This window comes from Chelonoidis abingdonii, chromosome 2, assembly GCF_003597395.2.
Source record: "Chelonoidis abingdonii isolate Lonesome George chromosome 2, CheloAbing_2.0, whole genome shotgun sequence".
NCBI classification, from domain to species: domain Eukaryota; kingdom Metazoa; phylum Chordata; order Testudines; family Testudinidae; genus Chelonoidis; species Chelonoidis abingdonii.
Window position 1 is genome coordinate 76734929 of NC_133770.1, and position 26286 is coordinate 76761214.

The 26286-nt window shown below is 41.9% G+C and overlaps 1 protein-coding gene across 5 annotated transcripts in view; it reads right to left on the bottom strand.

The window, feature by feature from the left end:
- SLC4A7 (solute carrier family 4 member 7) overlaps positions 1–26286 on the bottom strand; it is a 173858-nt gene that overhangs the window by 77242 nt on the left and 70330 nt on the right. For all 5 annotated transcript variants that reach the window (XM_075062474.1, XM_075062471.1, XM_032789331.2 and 2 more), the window contains one exon: positions 20804–20885. In XM_075062474.1, coding sequence (XP_074918575.1) covers positions 20804–20885 — 82 coding nt within the window. The remainder of the gene's footprint in view (positions 1–20803; positions 20886–26286) is intronic.

Genomic DNA, 26286 nt, shown 5'->3' on the forward strand with positions numbered 1-26286 from the left:
CCATATTGGCTTGGGTGCAGTTGGTGTTTTTTCACATTCCCCAGAGGGTTCAGGAAGGCCTCTGTTCATGCATGGCATGAAGAGCACTAGGGTTGTATGTTGCAACTCATTATTTAAGTGTAGAGCGGATATCCAGTGCAGGTCCTCCATAGGAAAGGTATACAGTGACCGGATAAATGGCTTGGAAAGTGACTTAAAAAGAGGGGACTCCTATGATTGGTACGACAGGGAGCCAAACCCCCCACCCCATTCCAATAGCCCACTTCAACCCTCCTGCGAGGGAAGCGGATGGTAAGGTCCTGGCAATGGATTTGCTGGAAGGACCTGGATGGAAAAAGAGGAGGAGCTGGTAAAAGCCCCCCAGGTAATTACGGAAAAAACATGGGATTGCCTGCACTCTACAATTTTATCTGTCAGGTAGTCCCAGACATCTAATAATAATGTTGTAGCCCGAATAAACCCATGTCAAATGTCTCCTGGCCTCCTTTCAGTATAGCCAGACAAAAGAGCTCCTTCATGTCATAATGACAATTAAATTGATTGTTGCAACCAGCAACCCACAATCTTTAGAAAGACTGTTTTATGAATGAAGTGACTTCTCCTTAGCAAAAAAATTCAATTACATATACAGAAGGCACTCTTCTATTCTTTACAAAGATTTTCTAGTAAATAAAATAAGCAACAGGTTTTTAGAAAATATGTTGCAAGTATGTTCAAACCCAAAAGTGTGTTAAAGCCTCAGAGTAAAGCAAAGTGATTCAGTGAGTTCAATTCTAGGTAGAGAATAGCACTGAGAAAACTGTTTTAAAAATGTAGACAGCTGATTATATCAAGTAGCATCCTACTCCCCACTTCTTCTCTATCCAAAGATAAAAGGAGAATGATTAAAGATGAAAAGATAAAGTTTCAATGCATGTGATAAACTAAGTTTTCAACAAGAGAAAAAAAACCTGGTTGCATAGTATTACATCCTCCAACCAACTGAATAAGGAGGAACACACTTATCTGTATCTCCTCAAAGGGATGTTGGAAAGTAATTTATTATAACAGCTAAGAAGGGGAAGAAATAGGAGTAACAATGAAGAATTTAAGAGTTTGAAGTTAAATTACTTGCATCAATACATTCACCTATAGGCAATTACAAATTTAAAACCAACAATTCAGGTAGGAGTAAAAAGATATAATTGAATTATTGTATGACCTTCAAACCTCTACTCATACATACACCTGTACACAGTATTGCAGATCCCATCCAAGCTTGTTACAGAATTAGCTTAAACCAATAATCAACAGAATTAGTATAGCGCATGACACTAAATTTAATATATAAAACTCCAGAGATAATTGTTCATTTTAATATAACATGACTTTATCCAAACTTAGTTGCTGAAATCCTCCACAGGTATTTAGTACTTATGATCATTATTAGCATGAATCAATTCAAACATATTTTAGAAGTTTGCTAAACGTTATCATATGCTTCTCATCAGGCTAAAAAAATCAGTTTGCATAAAATAAAAATCTCACCAGTTCAATTACTAATACATACATAAAACACAAAAGTCATTGCAAAAAAAAAAAAAAAAAAAAAAAAAAAAAAAAAAAAAAAAAAAGCACCTGCTAATCTCTTTCTGGCATTGTCCAAAGCCACTAGCAGGGAAAAGCTTAAAGTTGTAATAGAAAATGTGCTTCCCTCTAGCAATTAGTTTGCTAACAAAGAGCTTTACACATTGCATATTAGGCCCATATACTCAGATACTAAAAACTTAGCATGGTATGGTTAAAAAAAATAGGTAGTTTTACATTGAAGTTGATATATATACACAAAAAGGAATATTACTATTAAAAGCACTTAGCTAATGAAAGAACTAATGTATGATGTACTTGAATATTTATCTTGTTTCCTAAACGTACAACTCTATGTTCCCCTAACGTAGTGCTTCCCAAAATAGCCGATGGATCCCCTGGGAAGGTACTATATTAGTCTAGAAAGGCACAGAGTAGCCACAAGTTAGTGTCAGGGTAAGAAAAGCTGCAGGCCCTCTGATGCACAACTCACCACTACAAATATGCTAGCATGGGAAGTTTTTGAATCCCACCTTTCACTTCGTGCTCTTTCACTGGTGGTCCCCTGTACATTTAATCACAGGAGAAAGTCATACATGTGGAACTACAGGCTCACCAACCTAAGCTTTGGGGCACTTCTCTTACAACACATCTTTGAGCGGCTAGAAGGAAGAGACAGGGGATGCAGCCAGGGGAGCGCAGCAAAAAACTACAACAAAATTGAATAAAAACAGGGGGAAAGAGTCAAAAACAAGGAGAGAAAGGAAACTAGATAGAGACAGAAAAAGATAGGCAAAAAAGTGGACAGAAAAGTAGATACTGAGCTCCAAGTGCTCCCCTTCAACCTTCACTCTAAAATGCACTGGAGTGCCACATGTTCCTCAAACTCTCACTTTGCACCACCAGGTGGAACTCAGGAATAATCTAAATAGTTCCCATTTCTTGTTCATTTCTTTGCCCCAATTAGACTTAATAGAGAGTGTCCACCAAACCATGCATACTACATAAAAAATGCAGTCTAATATTTTAATTAACCTTTGCCCAAGATTTCAGTAGTATTAACTTATATGTAAAATTTGAAGTTTACAGTAAATCTTTTTTTTTCTTTCTTTCTAAATGAGAGGGACACAAAAAAGTCACTGTTAAGCAACCATATCACAGGTGACTTCACCAATTTCCTTCAAAAATCAAGTGCCCTTAAAGTAGTTACAAATACTTTTCATCTTCAAAGTTATAAGAAGATCGAATATAGGCTTTTAATAGATCTCTGGTGCTAACTTCAAGCATGGAGTTTCTGGGAGAGGAGCCAGCACTTGACATCTGCTGGCCCTTGTGTCTTCCATGATAGACAGAAGATGGCTGGGCTCAATCCTGCAGCTGAGGAACAGATTATATCATGCAGTATGCCTCTCTCTCCTGAAAGCTGATAGGGAAAAAAAAAGGGCGTACCAGAGTTTATTTTTGCTGCTGTGGCATAAGGGAACAAACATTAGAAACAGCCAGTTCAGTGAGAGACTCAGATTAATAATAATTTAAACTTATTCTTAAATTAAGAAAAATTCTGGAGACAGAAAAGGGGAAGAGTTTTGAACGTTAACACAAGATACAATAATTGGGTTGAAATTGGAGTGTAGATTTATCCTCTTCACAACATTGTAACTGTAAAACAAACCAATAAAATCTCCGCCTCCTCCCCCTGAAAAATATCAAGTTATCCAGTTCACCCAGTGATTATTATTAGCTAAGCCCAGGAATGCAGCACTAAGAATACAGAGGATGCCAACATATATACATCCCTTAGGTGTGTGCGCGCATGCGCACACACACAATCTCTTGAACAATTCCTGTATCTGATTTGTCCATTCAAAAATAAATGGCTCCTGTTGTGCATATTGGATGCAGCGGCTTGAGCCAGGTTAAGGCTTTATAAAAGGAGACAATCCTGAATGGGAGAGTTACCTTTTCTGCAAAGGCACCCAACTCTCCCCCATTATTTTTTATTTGTTTTCTATATTTTAGTTTTGTAAATTAACAAAGATTGAGCATGTTTTAAAAATATAAGTATTTTTGTGCCTAAGGTTCTGTCTCACGAATTCTGAAAGCTGAGCATTATGTTAGCATAATTCTATTTAGAAATTTTATTCAATGAATTATTTATAGGGATTTTCTTTTTTTAAAGTCACAAACACAAGCACGAACCCTGACCAGTTAAGCTACCAAAGGGCTTTTTAAATCACCAGTTCTAAAGCTGAAGTACAAGGATGAAATAATAAGGTAACTTTTAGGGGAAGCCATCATACAAGTAGGCTATAGAATCAAGTACAGATGTCCAATTTTTTCTGCAACAGTAGCAGTGGGAAAGGTGATCTCATGCCATGAAACTCGTGTCATAAAACTGAGTTTTAAGTCTTACATAAGAACAGCCATACTGGGTCAGAGCAATGGTCCATCTAGCCCAGTATCCGGTTTCTGACAGCAGCCAATGACAGGTGTTTCACAGGGAATCAACAGGACAGGCAATCATTGAATGATCCATTCTGTCATCCACTCCCAGCCTCTGGCAACGAGACACTAGGGACACTCAGATCATGGGGTTGCATCCCTGACCATCTTGGCTAATAGCCATTGTTGGACTGATCCTTCACAAACTTATCTAATTTCTTTTTGGAACTGTGTTATACTTATGGCCTTCACCCCAGAAAAGACTTCCACAGGTCAACTGTGTGTTGTGTGAAGAAGTACTTCGTATTTTGTTTGGTTTTAAACCGGCTGCTTATTAGTTTCATTGGGTTTTGGCTGGGGTCTTACAGGTCAGCATTTTCAACCTCAGTTTGTGGCCAAATAACTTGAGTAACTATTAAAAAGGTATGTTTTGGTGTATTAAGTTGCAGCCAGTTGTCTCACATTAGGTATGACTTGTATTTATTGGCCAAAACTTTTAATATTATAAAAGAGACAAAGTACATCAGCCACTTTAGCCAAAAAAAACAAGCTTTTCAAGCTTCTCATGTCTCGATTACTGAACCATCCTTCTCTTTGGCCTTGACAAATGTAATCTTGTCCCAAACAAATCCATTCAGAATGCTGCTGCTAAGATCATTTTCCTAGCTCATCGCTTTAACCATTCCATACATCTCCTTGCAACCCTCCACTGGCTCCTCCTCTATTACATACAACATGAGCTGCTTGTATCCATTTTCAAGGCCTTTCACAGTCAATCCTCAACCTCACCTATCTTTTCTCATTCAATATTGAGCTGTTGATACTTGCCTCTGATCATCCACTTTTTAAAATGTTCAAACAAGCACCTTCATACTTTCTCCCATGCTGCTTCACAGGCTTTGGGAGGACCTCCCTGTAAACATCTGCAAAGCGGTCTCATTATTCACCTTCAAATTCTTACTTAAAACTCTCCTTTGCAGAGATGCCTATAAAGAACTTGACAAGTTAGGCATCTGGTGCGCTAAGACTACCGGCTATCATGCTTACAGCTACTATCTCATTGTTTCCTTGTATCCCCACTGCTCTCTATCCATCTATCTGTTGCCTATTGTCTTGTATATGGATTGTAAACTCCTTGGGGCAGGGACCTTTTCTTTCTGTGTCTGTTCAGTGCCTAACACAATGTGCTATGACTTGCCCATGATTAGGATTCCCAGGCACTATGTTAATAGCAATAACTTACCTTAAAACAACTCTGAAAGATTTTCATCTCTCTCAAGTATAGCTTCTGCCTCACATTTTATTTTGCATTAAATCTTTGGGCTTTAATCTGCAGTACTTAAAGGAGTTGTTTATTTGTTAAGTTTTAAAATCAACTTTGCTTTAAGAATTACTAAGAGCCACTGACTGAAATTGCTGGCACGGAAATTTCCCAAAATGGATTTTTGGTGACTGGTCTAAGTATAAACAAAGTTGTCATCTGCCACAGTTGTTCTCATGCGATGATTCTAATAGGAGTTCAACATCTCAACTAGTTTGTTTTCGTATTTTTTCTCCATGCCTACACTGTACTGAGTCAGGCTTTGTTTCTTGTAATAGAATAAATTTCTTTGTTCTTAAAACATCTCAACTCAAACAAGCTGATGTTCAGTTCAGCATAGGTTTGACTTCTAGCTCTATACAAACAGTAGTGACAGACGTTAAGGAAATGTTTATTCTGTCTCTATTCAATCTCCTGTCCTGTTAAACAATCTCTTTCCAAGCAGAAGATTCCTTTATGAGCAGGCCTCCTATCTTAAAATTAGAGAAATGAAAGGAAGAACTACTCCTAAGTTCATGTTTGCAGGTCAAACTCACTGAAGTATAAAACTAACAACTACAACCCAGAAACAGAATGTAATTTTATGTGAACAAACAATTGCAACAAGTCCCTTCTCTCCACTTTAGAAGTGTTTTCTCCTCTCCAAACAATGGACTTTTTTATTAACTGGAATGAAGTATCACATGAATATTATGCAGGACTGGTTTTTACAAATGAAAGGAGTGCTATGAAAGTATGTTTATACCTTTTTATCTAGCCAAGGATTCCATTTTTAAACTGTTTGTAGCATTTATAGCCTCAATCTTATACCAGTTCTTTAGGTTAGGTCTACACTACAAGCTAGGGGTGCAATTCCCAGCAATAGACAGAAGTGGTCTGCCACTATCTGTAAAGTTACAGTGGTCACCAGCTATTGATACAGTCAGTCAGTTGGGATATTCCAAACTGTTCCTCAGTTGTTGAGCTCTTTCCTTGAACGACAGGGTTCTCAAGGTCAGGAAGATCACTTTTTACTATCACTGCGAAGTCTCCCTTATAGAGAGTTGCAAGGATTTATTTTGAAAATCAGAAAACAACATGTACAAAAGATTTCTAGGGGTTATAAAAAAGGACATGAGCTGACACAACCAGAATACTGACATTTGCCTTGATGGCTACATTACTTTTGATCCTCTCTAAACTTCCCCTAGTTATCAATCTGGAAAACTTGTTTTTCTTAATTTTAAAGAGGAAGAGTTTGCTTAAGCTCACTTCTAATACGGCTACACTTGCTAGAAGTTCAAGACATGGAATTTTAGCCAATTTGTGAGTAATATAAACATTTGTTTTTCAGGAGCTGAGGTCACCTCTCATGAGATCACTCTGAAATTTAGGAGTAACTATGGATAACTCTCTGAAATACGGAGTTCCAATATTACACTGATGTGACTATCATATCTGGAAAATCCATCCTTTAGCATTAATCCCATTAGTCATTTATGTCTTAGTACATTTAGTATCAGCATTCAGGTTCTGTCTAGCTGGCTCTCACTGACTCCTTGGGCTTCCTTGGATATTGTAGTTAAGGTTGGCTAACACTTCCCATTATAAGACCATGTATTGCAGCTACTTATAAAACATTGCCAAAATGTAGCCATTTAGAACTAAGTTTTCCATGCAGGATGTGAGCCTCAGCCTCAATTTTTAAATTCTTACAACTATGTAGTTAGAAGCTCTAGCATCTTCATGCTTTGGAGCAAGGACTTGAAATCTGGCAGGGGGCCAGCTGTCAGATGTGCTTTGACACTCCCATGTAAAAAATTCCATATTTGGTCAAGTTATAAACCTCTCTTTAAAAAAAAAATACCAAACACACAAAAAACACACAACTCAGTTCACATGTGATATCGCCCTGGGTGCAACCTGAACTGTTGTGTCCCCTAACCCTCTAGCCTGAGATGCCTTTTACGATGCTTTCAGAAAAGCCACTCCTGGCCTGCTAATGCACAGCCACTAGCACATAAAATCACTCCCAGATGTTTACATGAATACTGTCTCAGTCATTCATGAACAGCGACACCCACATATCCCTCAGTCCCAGGCTTGCCCCACAGAAATGTGTGTCTTGTACTGTTCAGTAGCCCACTGGACTGCACAAGCTCATAATTAGATCATTTCAACAAAGGGAAATGAATATGCACCAGACATTGTCTCAAGTGGATGCTTCCCAAACACTTCAAACACACACACTGGTTTAGATAAAACAGTAAAACAAATTTATTAATTAGAGAGACAGATTTTAAGTGATGATAAGTGACCAGGCATAAGTCAGAGTTGGTTACAAAAGAAAACAATATAAACATGCAATTTCTAAACTTTACCAAGGCTAATAAGCAAAAAAAGGCTTCTCTCATCCAAAAACAGTCTTGAACCCCTCCCTGGTTCCAAAAGCTTCCTTTGTTCTTTCTAACTTGAGCAGAGATGGGGGCAGGGGGAAAGTGGTGATGAGTAGGTCACTGTCCCTCACTTTTTATACTCTGCCCCTTTGTACTAGAAAAGTCTTTACTGGGTCATGGGGTCAGGAAATTCTATGGCACACGTGAGCTATCAACTGCCCTTCAGATGAATTTTAAATTTCTTTTTTATAAAACTCGGCTGTTGGTGAATTGCCAATTAAACAGGTAATTGCCTGTTAGCATCTAACTCATATGGCAGTGTGCCTTTGTCTTTGAGAAAATGGTGTGAGGGCGTTACTGAAATATGCTGTAGCTCTGGGCAATAATCATAGTAAATCTCATAGCCCCATATTCAATGTTGATACACACATTTTAACAGGACAAAGATGTTCAGTAGATTAAGAGTTTCAAATGAAACCTCAAGGCATATACTGTACAAAATATAACCATATAAAAGTGGTGAACATGGGGTACAGGTTGTCACATGGGGTATCGTGTGTTACAGTATATACTCAGACTTCAAGTTTGGCTGCTAAATTCTACAAGGCTTGAACAGGACTATTCCTGAAATCGCTGCTGCCCAGCGGTGCTGTGGTGCTGTGAACTGAAGCTGAAAGTGTGGAGAGTAGGCGGGAGTAGCTTTGTCTCTCAACTTTCCTCCACTCAAGCATTTGTGAAACCCACTGGCAAATTGTGTCATTTCCCTCTAGTGGCAGGTCCACATAGAGGATAACAAACTGCTACCAACATCACTATTATCTTTGGTGAAATAGCAGAGATGGTGTAGAGAATCTAAAGGTTCCACCCTTGCCAATGACCCACACAGGGGACAGCATGATTCCATATGCCATCATGTTTTTTCAATCTGCTTTCTCCCCCCACCCCACCCCCTTTTTTTTTTTTTTTAAGGTTAGGAAGTTATACATGTACAAAAAAGAAAACTACACTAAAAAGAAGATAAGTTGTAAAGTGAAGCACTAAAAGGAAATGCCAAAATTAAGGGGGCTTGTACAATCTTAATTTAGCCAAGTTGTATCTACTGCGATACAGTCTTTAATTACATGATCACATACTATACCACTACCCCGATATAACATGAATTCCGATATGACACAGTAAAGCAGGGCTCTGGGGGGGCGGGGCTGTGTAGTCCCGTGGATCAAAACAAGTTTGATACAACACGGTTTCACCTATAACGGGGTAAGATTTTTTGGCTCCCAAGGACAGCGTTATATTGAGGTAGAGGTGTATTTTTTCCATGGAAATCCTGGGTCATTCAGTGCAGAGGATGGGCTATGTGCACGGGATTAATCAGGGCTGTGTAATGAAGGAGGCTGTTGTCTGCAGTACCCGACTTATTTGATGGAGAAGTTTGAAGGTGAATAAAGAATGAGGCAGGGGATTGCAGGAAGAGAAAAGATGGTCACATCGTTAAAGCAACTGAGCACTGCCCTGGAGACTTGGATTTCTATCCCTGAAAGAGTTCCTATGTTAGTCTAGGGAAGTCCCTTAAAACAAACTTTTCACAGGCCCAAGACACCTGAGTGATCATAGTGCCTCCAAGCAAGTCAAGCTCAGCCACATTGTTCTTGTTCTCTATTCCATGGGAATGCTCCCTGTGGCCAGGCCTTTTCAGTTCATAGACCTTCGTGTATAGAACCTCCTCTTAGAGATGTCTGCCAGAGTTCCTCAGGAGTCATCCTCAAGAACTACTGTAAGACATTTGTATCCATGTAATTGTTTTATCATTATGCCTTTTTGTCTAATAGCTCTTCCTTTTAGTGTTATGTTCTTTCAACTCTGTTTTGTTTGTTAAGAAGGGGTAACTATTGGGCTCTGGGCTACTATAACGGGCTGTTTAGAGAACAAAGGAAGTTTCAGAGTGCAAAGTAAAACTCATCTCACACTGATGGTCGAAACCAGCAGTAGTATTTACATTTTCTGTCTTATAATAAAAGAAGGTACTTTACAAAAATCATGCAGCAATTATAATCAGTTCCACTGCATTTCTTTAGTTTATACTGTCCTGTACATTTTGTTCTTTGGGGAAGCGTTTACGGCAGTTTATGAAATACTATTTAGACTTTTTTAAACAGTTGCCATTTAAAATGCATCTAAAGAGAGAATGAAAACTTGTAACAGAATCCATTGCTAATTTAAGCATCTTGGTCATTAAATTGACAAGTTAAAATATCTGCCCTACCTATTTCAGCAAGTCATTGTTTAAGATGCAATTTTTATTCTAACTGCTACTAACAAACTACATTACTGAAATTGCCAAATTGCCCTACAATTGTTTAACAAATATTCATCAAGCCATATTAACATTACTTTTGGGCAAAAAGTGAGAATGGAATACAATTAGTTGGCAAGAACAGGTATGCAGATAAAGAAAAAAGTCTGCCTTTTAAGAAAGTTAGTTAAATAAAAAATACAGGTTTAAATTATCAGTGTTGCAGAAAACAGTGTTAAATGTAAACACTTCTTACACCTGGAGCAAGAAAAGCTGAGAATATGGTAACTACTAAAGCCTCAACTGCTGAAAACTGCTCCCTGGATTTGTGCCGAGTAAAACTAGACTGCAGAGAAATTCTTTACCAAGGTTGTCTCTGGGGCCAGGATTTTGTTATGTGAATAGGTATCAGAGGGGTAGCCATGTTAGTCTGTATCCACAAAAACAACAAGGAGTCCGGCAGCACCTTAAAGGCTAACAGATTTATTTGGGCAAAAGCTTTTGTGGGTAAAAAACCCCACTTCTTCAGTTGCAACTTTGAAGTGGGGTTTTTTACCCACGAAAGCTTATGCCCAAATAAGTCGTTAGTCTTTAAGGTACCAGCAGACTACTCATTGTTATGTGAAAGTAAATCCCGTATTTTCTTTGCCTTCTTACTTGGATTATTTTGAGGATGACAGAATATTTTCAATATACATCATCAAAACAGGAACTACTCCCTCCAGATGAAGGTGCAAATATTCAGTGGCATTCTCGGAATAACTGTAGCATCCCACAGAGAAAAAAAAGAAACTGAGCTAGACTATGACTCTGTTTATATTTGCTATTAGCTCTGATCTTAGAACTCTTGTCCTACTTCCACCCTTTTCCTCACTTCTGTTTATTACCCTCATACATTGCATCACATGAATTATAGATTGTTTGCTCAGGCTAAGGACCTTAAGGGATAAGTGTTTTTGAAAATGTTATCTTTTGTTACTTCTGTAAATTAACTGATAAAACAAAAAAAAGTTACTCACTTTGTGTAGTAACAATAGTTCAAGATATGTCCCTCAATGGGTGCTCCACTATAGATGTGTGCACACCCTGATGCTTCCGATTGGAAAATTTCAATAGCAGTCTGTCCCGGCGGGGCACGCTCAGCTCCCCGCCTGCCACGAGGCTACCCAACGTGCATAGGCATTTCCTTCTTAGTTCCTTCTCTATCGCAGAGTCAACCAGCGGAACTCCAAAGCACACGGGAGGAGGGTGGGTCATGGAGCACGCATAGGGACACACATCTTGAAGAGCTACAAGGTGAGCAACTTCTTCTTGGAATAGTGTCCCTATGGGTGCTCCACTGTAGGTGACTCTCAAGCAGTACCCACTACAGGAGGCTGGGACTGCAGAGTCAAGTGATACAGACTGTACTGTGGCACCAAATTGGGCATCTGTAGCCAAATCCGAGGGCATAGTGTTCTGCAAAAAGGTATGCGCAGATGCCCAAGTAGCTGCTCTGCAGATCTCAGATATAGAGATGGTGATGGAAAAGGAGACTGACCTGGTGGAATGCGTGCATATTGAAGATGGGGGTATTATCCCACGCTATTGGTAGCAGAGTTTAATACAGTCAAAGACCCCTTTGGAGAGCCGCTGAGTTGAGATCGCTGCACCTTTCTATATATCTGCAACAGAGAAAGTCTCAGATTTTCTAAACGTCTTTGTTCTGTCCAAATAGAAGGTCGAGGCTCTTCTCACGTCAAGCATATGGAGGATGGTTTCCCTGTTGTCTTCATGAGGTTTGCGATAAAATGTTGAAAGCTAAATAAGCTGCTCCTGTGAAATTCAGAATTCACTTTAGGGGTGAACTTTGGATGTGGTCTGAGTGTGACTTCGTCAGGGAAAGAGCATAGTAAAAAAAGAGGGATGCGCCATCAAAGCTGCTATCTCCCCCATCCTTCTTGCTGAAGTGATGGCAATGAGGAACGCCACCATCATGGAAAGGTGAGTTCGTGAACATGAGGCCATGGTTTCAAATGGCAGTCTAGTTAGTCCTTTTAACACTAGATTGAAGTTCCATTGAGGAACAGGAAGCCTGGTTGTGGGAAGAGGTTTGCTATGTCTTTAAGAAACCTCTTCATAGTTTGGAGGGAGAAGTTTGAGTAGTCTTCTACCTGCTAGTGGAAGGTTGCAACTGTTGCTAAACCTTCAGTGAGCTAATAAAGAGACCTGATTTCTTAAAGGTTAACATGTGTGGTCTAGGACCACCAGTAAGGTGGTTGAATTAGGGGTGACATCCTTGAGTTGGCACCAGATCTGGCACCTCTTCCATTTTTGAAGGTAGATACGACAAGTAGTGCGCTTTCTACTGTGTAATAGCACCTCCTTTCGCTCCTCAGAGCAAGAAGTTTCTATGTGTTGTAACCATCAAGGCACCACGCTTTGTGAGTCACAGGACTCACAGATTGGGCCTCATTCTGTAACAGGAGGTCAGGTGTGATTGGTAGAGTCAGCCATCAGTGGACACAGTCCCAGCTGCAACAGGTAACAGTACCACATCTGAGCAATCAGAATGATGTTTGCTTTTTCCCTTTTTATCTTCAACAGGACTGGCAGCAATAGAGTGAATGTGGGAAAGCTGTAAAGAAGCCCCTGGTCCTGAGAAAGGAGGAGTATATCTCCCATGGAGTGTCATCTCATTCCTGCTTTGGAGCACAACTTTGGATATTTCTTGTTCTGGTGAGTAGCAAACAAATCTATTACCAGTGTATCCCATTGACAGACTAGGTCATACAGAATCACCGACTATTTCCCATTCATAGTCATGTGGAAATCTGCAGCTGAGACTGTCAGACGTCATGTTGTGTATTCCCAATAGGCACACCACTGATATTAGGACACTGTTCCATAGCTTCAGTGCTTCTACGCACAGGGAATGAGACCTGGCACCTCCCTGTCGGGTTATGTAGTACATACAGGCCATGTTGTCCGTCATGATCTTTGTATGCATGTCCCTGATCAGTGGGAGGAAGGGACTGCATGCATTTCTGACCACTCATTTCTGAGCTCAAGCAGGCTGATGTGGAGGCACGTCTCTGCTGGACACCTGCTAAACCCAGGGTTGTGAGTTCAATCCTTGAGGGGGCCATTTAGGGATGAGTATTGGTCCTGCTTTGAGCAGGGGGTTGGACTAGATGACCTCCTGAGGTCCCTTCCAACCCTGATATTCTATGATTCTATGACACCATTTGCCCTGTATTGCACAAGCATTGAGATGCATTCCCTATCCAATGAGAGATGCATTGGTGGTCAGGAGAAGGGAGGGGTAAGACTGAGCAAACGGGATGCCCAAACAGACATTTACTGGGCTCTTCCACCAGTCTAAAGATTGCCTAACCTTGGTGGGCATCGATAGAAGCTTGTCTATGTTGTCTTTGTTCAGCCTGTACACTGAACCAAACCATGCTTGCAAGCACCTCATGCATAGTCTGGCATGAGCAACAACCGATGTGTCCCAGAAGCTGAAGGCAATGTCTGTCCAAGATTTGGGGGCTGGATTATACTGTCTCTATTAATGAAGAGAGACTGAGAAATCTGATGTGGAAGGAGTGGCCTTGCCTCAATAGAGTCAAGGTCAGCTCCTACAAATTCTAGCCTTTGAACTGGTGTTAAGGTCAAGTTTTGATCGTTGATCTCAAAGCCCAGATTCAGAAATGGGTCCCACGTTGTCTGAGTGACTCGTTAGGTCTCTGTGTATGCCCTGAGAAAGCAATCCTCCAGGTAGGGATAAATCATTATGCCCTGAGAGTGTAACTGGGCTGCTACTACTGAGAGGACCTTGGAAAAAACACCCTGGGGGCCAATGAGAGGCTGAACAGGAATACTCTGTACTCACAGTGGTCCTGGCCCAGTGTGAATCTGAAGTAATGCCTGTGACTTGGTACAATAGAAATGTGGAAGTATGCGCCTTGAAGGTCAAGGTATGAGAACCAAACTCCTCCTTCTAATGCTGGGATGTTTATCGATAAGGTGACCATCTTTAATTTCTGAGCTTTGACATATCTGTTGAGCACGCTGAAATCCAGTATGGGTCTCCAACTTCCCTTTTTCTTTGGGATCAGGAAACAACAAGAGTAGAAGCCTTTGCCTCAGATGTACAGGCACAGGTTCTATAGCTCTTAAACTGAGGAGATGGTTTACAGCTTGACATAGTAGACTTGCGAGAAGAGTCTCTGAAGAGGGATGGGGAAATGCGTTCACGAGGGGGAAGGGAAGAGAAGTGGATGGCATATCCATTCCAGATGATTTCCAACACCCACTGTTCAAAGGTTATCCATTCTCCAGTGCTGCGGAACAGGGTAAGGTGGTCTCCGAAAGAAGGAGTTGGGTTTCCTAGCGTAAGGTGATAAGGAGAGTGTTCTACAGGTGCCTTGACCAAACCATCAAAACCACCACTTCAAGGTTGAGGGCTGAGACCAAGTCAGTTGTTGTCCCAATTGCTTTCACTTAGGGAACCTTGATTTCTCTCTCTGTGACGCATAAGATTTCTGTGATGAGTACTGAGGCATTTACTGTGATGGCCGGGGCTTCAACGGCAGCTGAGGGCTGTATTGTCTCTTGTAGGCTGGCATGTATACCCCTAGGGAACGAAGGGTCACCGAAGAACCCTTCAAATGTGTGAAGGGACATATCTGTCCTTTTGGCGAACAGCTTTGTTCCCTCAAAGGGAAGGTTCTCCACCATGGTTTGGATCTCTTTAGAGAAGTCTGACAACTGTAGCTAAGAAGCCCTTCTCATAACCACAGCCATGGAAATTGAATGTGCCACCATGTCTGCCACATCTAATGCAGACTGGAGAGTCGTTTTCACCACCAACTGGCCCTCATTAATTATGGCCATAAATTGGTCCCTGTGAGAGTTTGGGAGCTGATCAATAAAGGAAAACTAGTTTCACATTGTTCTGGTAGTCATATTTGGCCAATAAGGCCTGGTAATTAGCCAACCAGAACTGAGAAGTGGCTGATTAATACACTTTTCTGCCAAAGAAGTCCAAGCATTTCTCAGTTATATGGGGTGGATTTAAACTAGTATTGGCAGTCCCTAGAATTAACCACATCCACAATGACAGAACTTGGAGGTGGGTGGGAAGTGAAAAATTCTGTGCCCTTCACCTGCACAAAATGCTTTTTGTCTGCCCACTTGTATGTCAGTGGGATGGATGCAGGAGTCTGCCATATAACTCTGGCAAGATCCAGTAGTGCCTCATTAACTGGGACAATGTCCACCAGTTTGTGGTAAGGCTCAGTCATTTTGTGCAGCTGTATTTGCAGGGCAGCTGCCACTCTCTGAGCTAAGTCCTGGAATTACTTAAAATCATCCGCCATGGTTGGTGGAGAGAGCATCACTGCCTCAACAGGTTAGGACAATGAGTGATGAGCTTGAGTGCCTTCTCTTTCTGCCTGAGCTTCAACTTTCTTCCACGGTTGCTCAGGAGATTCCAAACTCTGATGCTTCAGCTGAAAGACAGTGCCTCCTGGCCTGTTGGTATGCCACACTAGGGGCCTCGGAGGCTTGTTGCCTCTGAGCCTGCCAGGGGCCCCAGTACATCGAGGATATGTGGCTGGTGCTGGTATCATGGTTGCCCAAACCATGGAGATTGAGGGGCAGGCTGCCAATACGCCCTGGTATCCATGATGAAATTGGGACCCATAGGTAGGTAGGATGAGCAGTGGGAACCCATGTCCCCTCACTCACTATCTGACTCTGGTCTGATGAGAAGAAAAGTGGTGCATGGCCTGGAGATGTCAGAGTCCAATGTTCTGGAGAACTCAGCACCGGAACCCTGGTACTGATTAGTGGCGAGTCCAGTATGTTCGACACAGAGAGGTTTCCAGTGCACAATAGAAACTCGATGGTGCAGACGTTAGTGTCACTGGTTGTTGGTGGCAAGAGGCCTGTATTGACTGAGTCAGAGATGCAGACCTAGTCATATGGCCTGTTGGTGCCACGCACATTTGGGTTGGTGCCGGTGACAGCATCAAATGTAGCCTTCCCCAGGGCAGATCTTCCATGCATTTCATGCCCTGGCAGTAGTGGTACTTCTTTGCCAATGCCCATTTACTCTGCTGGCTCAGTACCACACCTGCCCTGGGTGCCATCTCTAGATGGCTTCAGTGCTGTCGGTACCGATGGAGCCGGAGATAATTTCTGGTTCGATCAAGGCTCACTATGAGGAGATTCAGACATTTTCTTAGCGGTCTTGAATGAGTGGCTCATCTCCTGGGGATCTCCTGCCTTCGACCTAGAAAGTCAAGGCAAAAGCTCTCATCGGGACACTGGAGGTTGAAGGCCGATTCCACAAGCAGGAGTTTAAGCCTTAACTCTCTGTCCTTCCTGGATCTGCTTTTAACTGCTGTCACCAACCACACTTTTTTGCATTGTGCTTTTTCCCCCCAGGGAGCTTACACACTGCAAATGTCCATCCATCACTGGGATGGATTCTTTTCAGCTACGGCACTTTTTGAAGCCTGAAAAGCCAAGCACCGGAGTTTGTGGAAGGCAACTCTTTTCTTACCCTCCGCCCCCCCTTTATTTTATTTTTTTTTTAAGCAGGGGCAACTAAAAACAAACAAGGCACTAAAAGAAAAAGGCTGCAAGGAAAACTAAAATTTGAGAAACTATAGAGAGTTAACGATTTGTGAATGGACAGCTCTTAGCTCAGTCTCTAATCAGGAGTGGTTGTGAAGGAACTGAGGAGGAAATGCCCAAGCACACTGGCTAGCCTCATGGCAGGCAGGAGGCATAGGAGGGACAGACTGATATTGAAATTCTCCAATCGGCAGTCTGGGGGCAACACACCCCTACAGTGAACCACCCATAGGGACACTACTCAAAAAAAAAAAAAAAAAAAAATCTGTTATTTTATTGAGGTAGTGCACAACAACAGCACCAGTCAGGAGCAGGGCATTACTGTGCTAGGTATATAAGTAGACATTGTATTGGTGTCAAAAATCTTGTAAAGATAAGACTTTTGTTTTTGCCATTATGTGATTTAACCCCAGTCTGAGCAGATCTAGAGGACACTGTGATAAAACATTTGTGCCCTGTGTAAGCACTGGTGTTTACACAATTGCTACTATTGGTAAATTGTACCAGTGGAGATTCTTTAAAATATATTAGTACAATGTTACAGAATGCATAAACTGTGTTAGAATGCATAAAAACTTTCTACCCTGAATATTGCTATCACTTTAAACCACATTGCCATCTTTTCTCAGCCAGCGTATACAACCAGGGCCAGTGCAACCATTTAGGCAAACTAGGCGGTTGCCTAGGGCGCCAAGATTTGGGGGCGCCAAAAAGCGGCACCCCCCCAAATTTTTTAAATGGTTGCAGCGGCCGCTGCGTAGTCTGAGCTGCCGGCGGCAGCAGCTGCCTGCAGCCCGGCAGCTTAGGGCGCCCGGGGTCGCGCGCAAGCCGCGGCAGGCCGGGGCTCCCCCGGGTCAGGGAGCCGCCGCGGCGGCCCGGCAGCCCGGGGCGTCCTCCCCCCGGGTCAGGGAGCCGCAAGACCTGCGCGGGGGGCGGCAAAATGTCCCGTCGCCTAGGGCGTCAGAAATCCTAGCGTCGGCCCTGTATACAACCCATCCCTATCTGCTTCCCAACTCCACCCAAGACCTCACTTTCTATTGCTCTCTCTCTCCAGGAGCATCTTGTCACAGAGTAACAAAACTAATATCAAGTTGCATACAAATCTGTGCTACCAAGAGCACTGAGTAACCTACATTGTAGAAGACTGTGCTGACACCACAGAGTAAGTATCAGCCCCACAGACTTCAGTTTGTTCAGGCCTCCTTCAGTGCTTAAGTATCAAGATGACAGGGGTCTTAGAGGGCATGAGCAGTAATCTGTGTACACATGAGCACTTGATGCTTGTTGACAGAAAAGAGAGAGAGATGAAGGCTATAATACAGCAAGTATATTATAAGTGAATTAACACTTTTCTGAAGATGTTCCAAGTTTCTAGAACTCCATACTTGGCCCCTCAGTAAGCAGGAAAAATAGTTGGCACAGGAAGAACACAAAAATAGTTACAGATTTTAAAACATTCATGGGATGTTCTGTACTTGCATTAAGGATGGTACTTACAGCTACAGAAAAAAAAGTCTCCAGCAAGACAAAGAAATGAAAAAGATTTAATACCCAATATTTTCTAAGGATGTTGCCCATATAACACTGATAATTCCACTGATGCCCAATATTTTACCACATTAAACTATAGGAATTTACTCATCTCCTTACTCCACTGTAGTTGATTAGTGTCTGCAGGTTCAACTGAGTTTAAAGTAAAAACAGCTGGCATCTAAAGAAACTCTTGCTGCTGAGTTTTTACACTTGCAGAAAGCAGGCCTTCTGTAAATTGTGCACTGAATAGGTCATACTAGTAGCTATTTACAGATATTTTCTCCTCTCCCACATTAAGAAAACTGCTTCTCAGATGAAAACCCTCTCGAAGATTTTTCAGTGTCAAAGTAAAACACATGTAGCTTCTCTCCCCATTCCATCTTTTAAAATAAAGATCTGAAAGCAAATAAATTAAGTAATGTGGGGGGGAAAAAAGAAACCTAACCATGTATATTAAGATTCAGAATAACTCCATCTAGATGTGAAGATTCAGTCAGCTGCCATTTACTTACACCTGACAATACGTTTAAAGCTTTTTCTCTCTTTTTTTTTTAAAAAGGTATCCCTGTGATTGTGCAGTTTTCAAAATTTGCTTCATTTCCGTCACCTCCCCCACAAGAAGGAAAATCTGCTCCAAGAGGCAGGACTATACTCAGCGTTGTGAGGGAGACTACTTTATCCCTGCTCAGCCCTTTTGTCTTTGGCCTCCCACAGCATTGCTGTGGTCACTGAGCATTACTATCCCTACTGAAGGACAGAAGTCTTGTTCCACATTGGCCTCAACTCTCCCCCCATTTAAATTTTTTTTGCCAACTAAGCCCATCATGGAGGAAAGGGGAAGAGCAACTTGAAATCTGTTTCCTCCACAAAGGGTGGTGGCAAGTCAGCTACTCTAGCAGTTCTGCATGAGGCAGTGAAGTAGTAACAAGAGGTGCCCCACTACTACTTTCACTTCTATAAGGATCTCAAAGCACCTTGCAAATATTTATTAAGCCTCTTAATGCCTTATGAGATGAGCAAGTATTATTCCCATTTTGCAATGATGAAGTAGTCAGATGTTAAACAATTTTCTAAAGGTCACATAGGCAGAAAGTCTATAGCAGAGGTGAAAACAGAACCCAGTCACCCAAGCCCTCTACACTTTAGTCACTCATCTTTCCTCATCTCTGGTAGGTGGTGGAGATAGGAAAACCCCAGAATGGGAATGTAGCAGGGTGCTGTTGCAGAAGCACCGAATTAGCCCGACTGGTCAGCTCCAATCAAGGAAAGCAGATTGGGACTGACAGAAAAGGCCTGATGCTGGCCTGAGGATTGGCAACACCTGGTGGCCTGACAAACCAAGGGCTATAAAGGCTGGGAGGGAGCCAGAAGGCAGGGGGCAGCCGGGTAGAAGTCAGTCAGGGACAGAGCTGGAGGCCTCCTAGCTGAAGGCTGACTCTGCCTGTAAAGCTTGTATATTGATGGACATTGACGGTGGGACAACCTTAAGAAAATAAAAGACACAGGTGTTGCACAACCCTGAAGCCTCTCTGAGCCTTATTGGGGAGAGCAAGCAGGCCCTAGGAAGAGAGGCAGGTCATGAATCCTGTTACAGGGAAGATAAAAAGGAAGAGTAATCTTGTATCCAGATCTAAATTAAAATGACCTCTTTAGTTGCCACATCATGTTCCAAACGTGTGTTTAAAACTTGCATTTTATCCTCAAGTCTCCTTCACCATTACTGCTTTCCAGTTGTCCCTCACTATTGAATATCTGTTTGATTATCCTTCCTCTAAATTAAATCATGATATTTTCTGTTTGTAGTTTGTCTAGTGTTCGCATTTTTTTTTTTTTTACCTAATTTGTATTGGCAGCACCTGTCATTTTTATTACCATTCTATTTACTCCCTTTTTCAGACATTTAATATCTTAAACACCAGATCCAACCACATCCTCCTCTAATACTGCACATAGCTTTTTCAAGCAATGGCATGAAACTGACCCAAACCTTGTCGGTTTTGCTTCTGCACACAGGACTCTGAAGCACAAGGAAAACTAACAAGACTCCATGCAGTTTTTGTTCTGCCGCAAATTAAATTTATGAGCAGCAGCAACGGCACTGAAATAGTCTGAAGTCTTGAGAAGACAGTACTCCATCGGTTTATACCCTATTCATATCTTGAATGGTACATTTACAAACCACAAGGGATAAAAGCTCACTTTTTCAAAAAGAATCAAAGCTTAGAATCTGCAGGCAGTTGTCAACACTCACCCAGGGAGGCTTCCTACTTATCCATTATGATCAGATTTTTTTTTCCCCCAACCCCTGGTCCGTGGCCTAGAGGACTCAATCTAATTAATGATTTCAACAATAAAGCTGTTTTCTTAAACAAAAAGGGCCAATTTCCAGAAATGTTTTCAATATATAATTATGGCAGTTGTAAAGAAAGATTTCTTTAAAAAAAAAAAATTGCTTAGTGCTAATGTTCTGAATGAAGAAAAAGGATATAAAAAAGTTAAGCTTAATGGCATGGTTTTTAGAATTTTATAGTGTAATCAATCATTACTCTCCATATGCATGCATGTTAATGAGAGCCATGTAGTGCGCTGAAGGGAAATAGACCGCTCATGCTGTAAAGTTATATTAAGATTTTTAAAACCACTTACTCTCTAGTTCTTCTCTCTCAAAGTTTGTGTTCACAGTAGAGCTAGTTTTGCCCATATCCACAACAGCTTCTTCATCATGACCCTAAAGAAACAAAACACAATATGGATTTGTTTCACTTTCGATAACCCATCTAGAAATCCAAAACTCATTTCAACCGTAACACATTAAAGAATGGGTTATACAATACACTCATACATACAATTTATAAAGACAGCGGAAGTCGTTATACATCCATTTTCTGATACAATAATAAAATAAAGAGTCCAACTTGTGGAAGAGGAAGTGGAGTTCTGTGTAGAAATCTCTTCATTTTCTGTGAAAAAATCCTTTTACTACTGAAGGAAAATATTCTGCTTGTGGGAAATATCAGTTTGATGAAATATCACTATGAGCCTATGCATCATTAAAACAACTGAAGTTACCTAATAGTAAAGAAGAACTTACAAAATATTTCACTTAGACTAAGAAGACACTACAGAACAGCTTTTGTACATATGAATGTATCTTCTGACTGTGTGCGTTTCTTGTGACAAAACAAAACTTGATCCAGCTGTCCTGACAATGGCACAAAAAAAAAAAAACTTCAGAGCCCAGTTTTGGCTAATGCCACATTAAACTAAACAGGATAGATTAGGGATGCAGCACAGGTGATGTATTTCTATTATAGTAACTCCTAGGTGCTCCATCTCAGTGACCAGAAGGCCATTGCACTAGGTGCTGCACAAACACAAAACAATAAGACAGTCATTAGCACAAAGAGCTTACTGTCTAAGTATAAGACAAAAAGAGTTAGATAGAGGTAGACTGGGGGGGGGGGGGTTTACAAGGAAACAATGAGATTGTAGCGATCAACATGTTAAGCAGTGGTCTCAGCACACCAGCAGCCTAACCGTTGTCAAGTTTTCTGTAGGCATCATAACCCAGGGGGAGTTTTAAGGAGGAATTTGAAGGTACATAATGAGGTACCTTTGCAGATGTTTATGGGGAGCTTCGTGCAAGCATGAAGGGCAGGCATCTGGGGAGATATATAAAAGGTGCTCATTTGAAATTTTAATGAGTGAGCAATGGCGGCTGACATCTGGCTAATCAAGAGGCAGCCTTTTGATGCTAAACAAGAGAAGTAAAGGAGGTATAGGCTGTTAAGGCCTTAAAATTGAAGGCAAAAAGCTTATGTTTCCAGGTCACAGTGCCTCTAAATAAATGCACTGCAATTTGTTGAGCTGACAGCCAGAAATAGTAGACAGTCTTCATAAAATGCTAGGCCAAAAAACTTCATATTTCAGAAAGTGTTTAAGTTCTCCAGACAACATAGGAGGGGGAAAAAAACACTGGAAGTGTTCAGATTCACAGAATACCTGGATTTTTCCAAGGTTCTAGATTGCTGCTCCTCAAGAAATAAACATTAAAGTTTAAGAATAAAAAGATACTAACAAGAAGCAATTTATGTTTAACAGTGGAAGACGTTCACTTACATAAGATAACCTGTGCTGGTTTACTAAAAGACTTAGGAACTAAAACTCAATCCAAAAACTGTAGAAAAATATTCTGAACAGCACACTTTTTTAGAGAGAGTCTATGTAAGCTTCTCCAGCATGAAGTAGTAGTATTTGAGAGTAAAAGTCTCTCTGCAACTGATCTGTACAACTTAAAATTGTCCCTGAAGAGGGCCTTGATGTAGCATAGTCACCTTGTTGTGATGAAGAGGCTTGCATATTCCAATGATCCTCAGAGTTATGTTTTTGGGAGCTTCATACTCCTGGTAGGGTCTCCCAGCATGGACAGGTCTGAGGAGAGGTTCCAGACAAAGCACGGTCCAATCCCTTAAGTCTTCAACAGCAGATCAGGCAGAAGAGGTTTTTTAGATCTCAACGGCTATGAAAGCAGATGAAGGCTGCAGCAAATTGGAGATCTCTAGTCGTTTTGGACTTTCCCTGCCACTGCACCCCAGACCTCTAGCTTGTCATGATCGCGTGGTCTTTGTAGGCACACCAGCTTCCCCACATTAAAAGAACTCGCGTGCAAGCTTTTACCATGGGAAATATCTTTCCAACCTTCACTAGTCTGTCTCCACAGGATTTAGGTGATGGGGACAGGATTAGTGGATCTGGCAGTCCCTAGCCACAAATCTGCACATAAGCAGCAGTAGTCGGATAGTCATCTGGCACCTGGACTGAGACAGGGGTGTAATTTGGCAGCTATCATCACGACTGAGCAGTCCTCTTTAGGATCCTCTCTGCTCACCCTGCACGGGGAGAGGGCTAGAAAAGGTGCCCTAAACCTAGGCTGTCTCACCCCCTCCTGGGTGGATTACCTGGTCCAGTGAGATCACTCTGCCTGCAGTCGAAGCTGTAAAAGACAGTGACTTTTTGCTACATGTAATGTTTGCACCCTGATGGATAACAAAGATGATGATGTACAACTGGAAAGAAGAACTGCTATCATCGCCAGGGAACTAGCAAGATATAACATCGACACTGCTGTCCTGAGTGAGACAAAGTGCCCATATGAAGGTCAACTGAGATAAGGTGGAAGCCACACTTTTTTCTGTGAAGGAAAATCTGCAGAGGACAGTCACATTCACAGTATTCATTTTGCAAGTAGGAATAAGTTTGTCAGTCAGCTTACAGAATTTCCTGTGGGAATCAAAGAATGTCTTGTGACTCTTCATCTTAAGCTCAGAAACAACCAGTCTGCTGCTGTCATCAGTGAATATGCCCCAACACTTGATGCTGTCAAGGAACAATTCTATATGGATCTTGACAGAGTCCTGACCAACACTCCCAAGGAGGACAAGATCATTCTCCTCGGAGATTTGAACACTAGAATCAGATCTCCGGAATGGCACTATTGGAAAAGGAGAAGGAGGATAGGCCAACTCCAGTGGCATCCTCCTCCTGAGCAAATGTGTAGAGCATGGCCTGGTGATCATGAACACCCTCTTTAGACAAAGTGAAACATATAAGACCACCTGGGGAGACATTCGCTCCATGCATTAGCGCCTTCTTAACTATGCCATTGTTAGGCTTGAGATCAGAAGGATGTCCACATAAATGCCATGCCTGGAACAGATGACTGTTGGACAGACCATCACCTTGTTAGATCTACCATGAATTTCTAGATCACCTCAAGGCAGGCAAAAATCAGTACAAAAGAAATTCAGTGTCAAGTCCCTTGAAAGTATAGTGACTTGGGAGAAGCTTCAGTAGAGTCTCCAAGAAAGGTTTGTCACTATGCCTATAGCTGACAATGATAATGAAAATTTCTGGAAGGGATTAAAGACTGCCATACTCTCAGCATATGCTGAGTCCATTGGCTAGGTCACCCATCACCACCAAGATTGGTTTGATGAAAATGATGCTGAGATTCAGGGCCTGCTCAACCAGAAAATAAAAGCTCATTGCATATGGCAAAATGACGTATTACACAAGTATAAAAAAAAAAAAAAAAGTCATACAAGCAACTCAAGGCTGAAGCCCAAAGGAAAATCCATGACTTCAAAAATAAGCAGTGGCGAGAAAAGGCCAAGGAGATTGAGCTTTATCCTGATAAATATGACATAAGGAGCTTTCTTCAGACAATAAGAGCCATTTATGGTCCATGGTCCCACATCACTCAGAGCCCAAGAGAGGTCAATGTATTTTAAGGACAGCAAAGCCATCAAAGCCAGGTGGAAGGAGCATTTTGAGTTACTTCTGAATCATGAGTCAATTCTCTTTCTTTCACGTCATTGAGGTATAGATAATCTCTTGCTGACCCCCATCACTACCAAATACACAAACCAAGAACAACAAGGCAGCAGGTCCAGATGGCATACCACCTGAAGTCTACAAGTTTGGAGGTGAAGAACTGCTAAGGAAGTTCCACAAACTTTCTTCATATTTGGTAAAATGAAAAGATTCCAGAAGACCGAGAAATGCCAACAGTGTTACAATCTTTAAGAAGGAGATTAACTTCCACATTCCAACTTATCAAAGCATTGCCTTACTATCTACAGCAGAGAAAATTCTTGCTCATATCCCCATAAACTGATTACTTCCCCTTGCTGAGGAAATATTGCCAGAATCTCAGTGTGATTTTAGACCATCCCTTGGACAACCGACAGGATCTTTGTTGCCTGCCAAATCCAAAAGTCTTGGGAGCAAAATAAGGACCTGTACATGGCCTTCAATTGATTTGACAAAGACCTTCAACTCAATGAATCAAGAAGCTCTATGGAAAGCGCTGGGCATATTTGGCTGACCTCCCAAATGTATTAAGTTTCTAAGGCTTCTCCATGATGGTGAAGTGCGCAGTGATCAGAGGAGTGGGCCCCTTCACCAGGCTGTAGCACTCCAGGATGCGATCCATGACGAAATCTGCTGAGAAGAGACTGGAAGACCTTTCATCCTGTCAGCCACGAACAACTGGACTGACTCTCGGAACGGCTTCATTCTCTCAATGTAGAAGGCTAGCTTTCGGAGGACATCCAATGAGTGAAACCTTTGCTCCCTGCCGCTCGACTGAGGCTTAGGATGGAATACTGGGAAGATGATGTGCTGGCTGATGTGAAACTGGGTGACAACCTTCCAGAGGAAGGCTAGGTAGGATCTGAGCTGAACTTTGTCCTTACAGAACACAGTGTAAGGGGGTTCTGATGTCAGGGACTTGAGCTCAAATACCTTTCTGGCCAAGTTTATCGCTACCAGAAATGCTACTTTGTATGAGAGACAGAACAGGGAGCACACGGTCAAAGGTTCAAAGGGTGGATCCATGAGTCTAGAAAGGACCAGACTGAGGTCCCAAGACGGGACCGGCTGTCAGACCTGCGGATATAGTTTGTGGAAACCTTTAAGGAAGTGACTGACCATGGGGTTAGCAAAGACCGAGTGGCCCTCTGCTCCTGGGTGAAAGGCAGAGATGGCAGCCAAATGAACCCTTATTGATGACATGGACAGCCCCTGCTGCTGAGATGGAGGAGATAGTCCAATGTAAAGTGACACGGTGGCGCATGTCAGGGATGAACAGTGCTGCGCCGACCAGATTGAAAATCTCTTCCATTTGGCAAGGTAGGTCCAAGAAAGAAAACTTCACTGGGTTCAGCCATGGAGCTTCCAGGCCGTGAGATGCAGTGACTCAAGGTTCAGGTGTTGGAGACGATAAGTCCGAGAAGAGCGGCAAGGTGACTGGAGCTTCCACGGACATTTCCAGGAGTTATATGTACCCTAGCGGGACCTGGCTGGAGCTATCAATATTACCAGAGCTCATTCCCTCCGAATCTTGAAGACTACCTTGTGAACAAGTGGAATGGGTGAAAACACGTAAAGGAGATGGTCTCCACGTGAGAGGAGGAATGCATCTGTGATGGAACCCAGACTGTAATTCAAGAAGGAGCAAAACTGCTGGTACTTCCTGTTGCTTCACGTGATGAACAGATCTATCTGGAGAAAGCCCTACTGATGGACCATTGAGTTCATCATGTCTGAGTGAAAGGACCAGCGGTGGC